The sequence below is a fragment of the Verticillium nonalfalfae genome (assembly GCF_003724135.2).
Source record: "Verticillium nonalfalfae strain VnAa140/NRRL 66861 chromosome Unknown scaffold_34, whole genome shotgun sequence".
Lineage (NCBI taxonomy): Eukaryota > Fungi > Ascomycota > Sordariomycetes > Glomerellales > Plectosphaerellaceae > Verticillium > Verticillium nonalfalfae.
In genome coordinates this window covers 232,145-239,509 of record NW_021167259.1, presented here as the reverse complement: position 1 = coordinate 239,509, position 7,365 = coordinate 232,145, and the positions used below count along the sequence as shown (strand labels likewise).

The 7,365-nt window shown below is 53.6% G+C and overlaps 2 protein-coding genes across 2 annotated transcripts; one reads left to right on the top strand and one right to left on the bottom strand.

Annotated features, from left to right (window-relative positions):
* Positions 1-796: 796 nt before the first annotated feature.
* D7B24_005535 (uncharacterized protein) lies at positions 797-2,693 on the bottom strand (the record flags this gene model as incomplete). Its single annotated transcript, XM_028639686.1, has 6 exons — positions 797-848; positions 899-1,560; positions 1,617-1,881; positions 1,933-2,144; positions 2,191-2,470; positions 2,521-2,693. 6 exons carry the CDS (start codon positions 2,691-2,693, stop codon positions 797-799), a joined length of 1,644 nt encoding a protein of 547 aa, XP_028496051.1.
* Positions 2,694-5,184: 2,491 nt separating this feature from the next.
* D7B24_005534 (uncharacterized protein) lies at positions 5,185-7,137 on the top strand (the record flags this gene model as incomplete). Its single annotated transcript, XM_028639685.1, has 3 exons — positions 5,185-5,439; positions 5,503-5,614; positions 5,672-7,137. 3 exons carry the CDS (start codon positions 5,185-5,187, stop codon positions 7,135-7,137), a joined length of 1,833 nt encoding a protein of 610 aa, XP_028496050.1.
* Positions 7,138-7,365: the final 228 nt, after the last annotated feature.

Below are 7,365 nucleotides of genomic sequence, written 5' to 3'. Positions count from 1 at the left end.
ATTATCCTCTAATAGCGATAAGTAGTTTTTATTTTAATTTAATACGTTATTATTATATAATAATAGCCTAGATCCGTAGAATAAGGGTTACGTAGACTACTCGCTATATTGGACTACTCGCTATGCATCTACGTTATTTGTTTCTCCAAGCACTGGTAGCACGGCTTTCGGCCTAACGGTCAGTTTACACAACCACGTCCACGATTGCGCCATGTCCAAGGTAAAATTGTTGATCATCCCTGGGCATGCGTGCCCAGTCGGTTTGCTGGTAACGACAGGCTTCTGAAGCTCCAGGGGAGGCAGCTTCAGTCCCACCCCCAACTTCGATTTCGAGGACACAGCTTCTATCCTCCAGTAGGGGCAGAGGGCGATAAGAGCGATTGGTACGCCATCCGCGCAAACGCATCGTATCAGATCATGCTGGACTGTCGCCGTACTAGCGCCGCCACAGAGTGCCTAGAGTGTCTCGAGTACCACTTACGGTCGCTTGTCCAGATGGTTACGGACCACATCTTGAGATGCTGGAATAATCGCCTCTATAACAACGCGTGTCACGAACTTCAGGCTGTCCCAAGACTGAGATCGAGAATGCCCTTGGAGAGTACGAGCTGCCTTCGAGCGTCACGCGTTGTCTACTGTAGTATGATAGCATTAAATGGACAATCAACAATGATTGAAGCATCATGCATTTGACTACTGACCACGCGATGCCAGGCTTGAAAGGCACTCTCGAATCAGGTCACACGCCAGGAGCTGGCCGTCAACATGCAAGTCTGCGTGATGTGAAAAAGCCCGTTTACCGCAGAGGTGGCCCGTCGCGAAAGTGCGTCCGTCCCTCGCCTGCGAGTCTATTTATGGTAGAGTAAGAAGATAGTGGTAGCCAAGTCATCCTACCCACCGAAGTACAAATTCCTTCTGCTTCTCCCCGTTGGCTCCGGCGATTCCAGCCCTCTCGGCATCTATCTGTTCAATTCTGGACTGGATATCAGCGATTTGCTGGCTTAGCTCGATTATGAGGCATTCGACTTCAGGGTCAACGAGCTTCACTTCTTCCCCAAAGGAACTCTCAGCAAGAATGCTGTCTCGAAGCAGCTGCACTGCGCGTCGGGCGTCGGTGAGGTGCGTCACAACTGAATGCTCGAATGACTCTTGAGCGTTGCGCGTGACATCGTATGCCTTGGCTGCGCGTCCCTCCCGGGCTCTCGAGAGGACACGAAGGGTTTCCAGCAGAGTAGGGCCATCGCTTGGATCTGCAGATGATGTGGCAAGGTTGATAGTTAGAAGTCGCAAAAGAGCCTCGATTGGTGGCTCAACATTGAAAGTTTCAGACGAGCGGCGGCGACGGGGTCCCGGTGTAGATGTCGTGACACGAGCACGTGTTGGTGAGGCAGGCTGAACTGGATGCGCCTTCTTGGGAGCCGCAGCTACTGCAGGAACAGCAAGTTCGATCTTCGCTGTATCGATCAATGTTGCTGCGGCAGCTTGGTAGGACTGGACAGCGACTACTCGGGCCTCAAGGCGATTGATGTTGTCTAAGAGGTATACTAAGCACACGAGGATCTAAAGCCGTTAGCATGACATTGCCGTTAAACAACAAAAAGCATTGAGATACTCACGTATGAAATTGCAACCATAGATCGACCGACGGACTGCCCACTCTTTTCCGAAAGCGACTTTAAGGCAGGTTCAAGATACTGCTGCTCAACCGACATCTGGGCGACAGGAAGTATCTCCGCATAGAGGGACTCCAGCTCTTCTTGTAAGGCTTTTACTTCGCCAGCCGGTGCATCCGTGTGTTCGCTGCGAGGGGCCGACTCAAGAGCTTCGAGATATGTCCGGTCAAGCTTGGTACGTGTCATCTCAACGGTGTACTTGATAGCCCTGTGGGCTGTCAGGGGCATAATACATGATAACGGATGGTTAAATAAGTACCTCATACAACATTCTCTTAGTGTTGCAACATTTTGCGTCTCCTCAGGGTCTTCGGGGTCGAGCTCCCACCCCAGCTTTTGCAGGCTTGAAAGCAGCTTGTCGTCCGATCTCAAAGCTTCTTCGATCACTTCATGTATGCTTTCGGTGGTCATGGCTGCCTGCTGCCCCATATCTGATGTCCTATAACCCAGATGCTGCGAGAGTTCCTCGACCTAACTCTGTTAGCATGAACACCTCCAGATGCGTTACAACATTTACTTTTGAGCTAAGCGCACGGCGCTCTGCTGCCCGCCTACTAGTCCTGGTGGCCTCCATCTCCCGACGTGACTCCGTCGACTTAGCGTTACTATCCGCAAGCTTAGCCAAGGCGTTGTGGTGTTGCCTCAACATCTCAGTCTGCTTGTTAATGATGGTCGTGGAGCAGTCGAGCTCCTGGACCGCGGCCCTAAGCTCAGCCTCCCCTATCGCCTCGACTGTGGCTAATTCTTTGGATGCCACGAGCTCATCGACCAGCCCAGCTTGGTCGAGCAACAAGTACCTGGTGCACAGTGAGACCATGATAAGTGGACAGGGATAAGGCGATGTTACAGAGAGAGCTCGTCCTGGGAGAGAAGATTTTCGGTGCCGAGGTGCGTGCTGATCCACTCCTTGAATGCCGTACCATAAGTTGAGTCGTTCAGTACATCCTGAAGTACACTGTCATCGGGCAAAGTGCTCCTCCCATACCTAGAAAGAAGGTCTCTCAGTGCCGTCGAGTCCATCCTCGATAATTCCGTGGTCTTTCACAGTTCCACTTCTTACGTGTCGGGCTGGGCCGAGTTTATGAGGCTCCGATTTGGGGCTCAGGGTGCGCTTAGTCTGTCGTGTCCAGGGGTCCTCTGCCAAGGTAGTGGTGATTGGTGTCGCCTTGATTACTTGCAAAAGGCGCGTTTGAATACGGTATGGTAAGGTGACGGGAGACCAACAGTCTGCCCATCCGAATTTTGATGCACAGACGTCCTCGGTCAATGAGACTCAATGAGACGAGAACGAGTGATTGACAAGTGACGGTCATCTGAACCTCGTCGCCCGTTGATGATGATCCGAGACACGGGCAGAGCCTATTGCTGGGCCCCGCCTAGTGCGCTGATCCACAGCATTCGACAAAACAGAATGCTCCCTGATCGGTACACACCGCCGCCTGAGTGCAACCGCGAATGGTTTGTGAGTCGTTGCTGGGCGGTGCCAATAGGGGTTGACTTAGGCTCGAGTTGCTGAGGAGCGTTTGCATCAACGCCAGATCGGGGCGAGTCAGGTGGGTTGACGAAGATTACTCCGCACCACAAAACGCAGAGGGCTCTGGCTGGGCCCTCACGCCGCTTCGAGTTGTTAGGAATACTATACTGTTGGTCTCCGGCCGCCGCAATGTGGTAGGGCTGGTAGAACAAGTGATGAATTGTCGTCCTCGGAATGCTTACCCCTGGTACATGTCAGCTAGGGCGCTAGCCAAACGCTGACATCGTCCAATGGCAGCAGCTAATCACGTGTTTGTCCCAGTAGAGGCAGGTTGCTGCCCCTCTATTGCTCCATGGCATTGGCAGGCTGTGCAAGTGGTGGCAGCTGTGAGAAGCCGAGTTCCAAGCCACCGCGGGGCGTTCTCTCATCTGCCAGACCAGGGTTATGACCAGTTTCTCGATGCCAAGACGATGTTCATACCTCAAAGGTAGGCATTTGCCAACTCAAGCGTTGCCTCCCCGGGTGCATGCCGTAAAATATCGCTCGGAATCATCCCCGCCGGTCTAATCCGCTGTCCCGCGCTCACCACGGCCTGAGCTTGGGCCCGTTTGCCTTTTTGTCCCAGCCCTATGGTCACCGTTTGCTGATGTTTCTGCGAAATGAAGGCAACTCCGGCCCGGTTCGACGTTCCCATCTCTCGGCATGTCTCGCCTCACATTATATATTAGAGCTTCTCCATGGCAAGACTTGCGCGTCACCTCGGCCAGAGGCGGCAGGAAGCCCACCCCCCCTCCATGACGGACAGTGGTAGACATTGGGCTACACAAGGATTAATGGTTGCTGGTATCATATTCTGTGGTTCGACGGAGGCAGCAAGTCGTCGGTGCTGGAATTCTTCTGATACGTCACCTCAGCAAGCTTGGGTGTTGTTTTAATAGATATCTATCACCACTCGTTGGTTGCATTGCTGTAATGTCAAGCTCTTCCATAAGCCGCGTACCAAACACTACCTAGGTGCCTCACTTGCCAGGTCTGGGTTGAGGTAGCTAACTAGGCCTTTAAGGTGTGCATTTGCCTCCGTGGCTCGTGGCATCGGCAAATGCTCCCTTCAGAAGGATAGACAAACGGCCGCCTTCTGCACACACCGCTTTGTACATTTGCGAGGTAAGACTTTGTTCATGTTGGCCTTTCAGTCTTGGCAAAGGTCAAGACCATCACCGTGGACCTCAGCTCCTCGATAAACCAATGCATGCAGCTCCTTTTCCGGAGAATCATCTGTCCTAAGATGCATCGTTTTTCACTGGCAACGCGCCGTCATGCTCTTCTAGTCCTGGTAACCGCCATGAACTTATAATCACTGTGCTTTTGTGAATAGACATCCCGCAACCGCACACCCTGGGCAACACCCTGCTCCTCCTGGTCGCCGCGGCGCCCACGTACTGTTTTCTTCTGTTGACTTTCCACGTTGACAGGCTGTTAAGCTCGAATCAGGCGTTTGTAGTACCACACTGAAGAATCGCTGAGTCGCCCTGATCTTTCAGCATATTGCCCCGCCCAAAAGCCCTTGGTTAACCACGCTGGGCCACCTTCTTACCACGCTCAACATCGGAAGTGGTCACATCTCCCACAAATTCAGCTCCTACTCTTCTCGCAGGCTCAACTTCAACCGTTTTTACCTCATCACCTCTGCTATCAGCTTGAGAACATCGAAATCTCACGTCTAGTACTCGGTGGTCTCTGACGAATCGAGGTTGCCGCCCCTCGAAGACAGTGGTGTAACAAGACCTCGAGACTGCTTCGTGTGTTCATGTCTCTCTTCCTACCATCTTCTGCAGTCGACTCCTACTAGTCAGTTCTGGATCAGAGCGCCCGCGGCCTTGTCATACGACGTCGGACGAGCCTAGCATGGCCAACAACATTCAATCCCGCTGGGGACATTTAATCATCGACTCTTCCCGCTGTCTCAAACGCTGTCTTAGACAGTTGAAAGATGCTGTTCTCAATGTCCCATACATCCTAGCTCACCTAGCCACACAGATGCGCTCCAAGCGATCCACTTGGAAAGTCCTGGGCCTCAGCGCCACGCGGAAGCTGGGCGAGATCTTCTGGGTCATCGCCATCTGCGTCCTCAGCGAGATCCTCATCTGGTGCCTCAGTCTTGCCCTGCGGCTAATCGACATTCAGTTCCTATCTGCCATTGTTGGCATGGTCATGGTGTTCGTCTTCATGCTTGCCCTGAGCAGGTTTTGTGACTCCACTGAGAGGTTCTACATGACGAGAATCAAGTCAAAGGTGAGCCATGACTTGGACTCATACCTGCACAAGCGCGTATACTGATGGAAGAAAACTTGACAGATCGACTTCATCAATAAGAACCTCGGTGTTGGGTTTCCCGTGCCTATTGTTGCTATTAGCAGAGAGGAGTCACTGGGAGCCAAGGGTATTGGCAAGGTCATTGGCAACTTTCGTACGTACCTTCCACTACGCGGTAGCGTCCCGGACGCACAACTAACACCGAAATCAGTCTCAACAAACATAATATTCTGGGTCTTGGTCTTTCTGCTCGCCTGGGCCTTCGTCGCAGGCATGCTTCATTTCCCTCGCCGACCCTTGCCGTCGTCAGTCTCGGAGCATGACCCAGTTAGTACTGAAGGGGAGAAGACGCCCTGGTCATCTATCCAGGCTCAGCCAGTCCAAGTGCCAGTCTCCGAGCAGCCGCCTCGTCTCGAGCTGCCTGCCGATGTGGGATGCCGTCCCTCCGACACCATGACCCTTCGAGACTCCATGATGGAGTACTTAACCGATGACAGAGAGGAGCTGGGGTCCGAAATCCAAGCTTCGTCGAACAGCCCCGAGTCTGACGATCACAAAATCGACTCTCCAAAGCCTGAATGCCCGACAGTGACCAGAGAGTCACTAGATCAACAGTCACCTCATCCATGGACGGCCCCAACTGAACAGCATCGAGAGCATGTAGGTCAGCAGTGGCTTGTTGCTCTCCAGAGAAGCTACTCTTTCCTGCTCCCAGCGGGTTTCCTGGTTGTTCTCGGTATTCCGGTCTCTGTCGCAACCGGCGACAACCGTATCCTTGATGGCTGCATGCTCTGGTTCGTATGGGTCAGTGCCGGCAAGCTGCAGATGGCCCTGTCCGACGAGAACCTGCTCTCTCGGACGCCTCGAATGCCCAAGGCAGTGATGCTCGTGCTCACAACTCTCATGAACCCCGTTCTCATAACCATTCTGCTCATGATGGCATACACTCGTGCCAAAGCCGCCGCCACATCCACGCCTCTCTTCGACCTTCTAGGCGAGTTTTCTTCCGGAACCAACCTTTCGGACCTCTGGTCACACATTGTTGATCAGTATAGGCTAAACCAACATCAGCCCAACCACTTCGGTGCTGGCGACGGCGCTCTTGCCATTCTCGAGTGCGGTATCGTCGTCTGGGGTTTCAAGCTCTACGAATGTCGCGCGCAGTTAGCCTCGCGTGCAGGACTCGCCGTGTGCATCGTCTCCACCGTATCGGCTGCTATCAATGTCTTCGTCTCAACACTCCTCGCCAAGGCCTTCGGCCTCGCACCCCCCGAGGCCTTGGCTTTTGCAGCGCGGTGCACAACACTTGCGCTAGCTCGTCCAGCAATGGATTCCCTCGGCGGCAACCAGGTCATCAATGCGGCCCTAGTCGTCAGCAATGGCATATTCGGCCAGCTGATGTATCCATTCGCGCTGAAGCGCCTCGGCATTCCTGCGGACGAGCCCAGCAGCACGAATCTTGAAACGGTCGACTCCAATACGGACGGCGCGCGCACTATCGCTGCGGGCACAGCCATTGGCATCAACGGCGCAGCTATGGGGGTTTCCTACCTTTATCAGCAGAGGAGCCGCGCGGCGCCGTACTCCGTTCTTTCCATGACGGTCTTTGGGGTCATGACGGTGGTCTTCACAGGTATCCAGCCTTCTGTTAAGACTTTGAAGGCTCTGGTTGCATAATCAGGGGTCATCATGATGGGGAGGGGGGTTGTATTCCAGCTTGTAGACATGGATGGCATCAGGATTGGCATCAGCACCCACCCCACTGCGGGCTTCCAAGGCGTCAGGGCAAGGTCTTTCCTCTTGAAAGTTTGGGTGGTCGGCGTGCCAAAAGCCAGATGAGGACACGAGTTACGATACGAGGCATGCCCTAATGATAGAAAATCAGCTGGCTCTAGGCCTCGCACG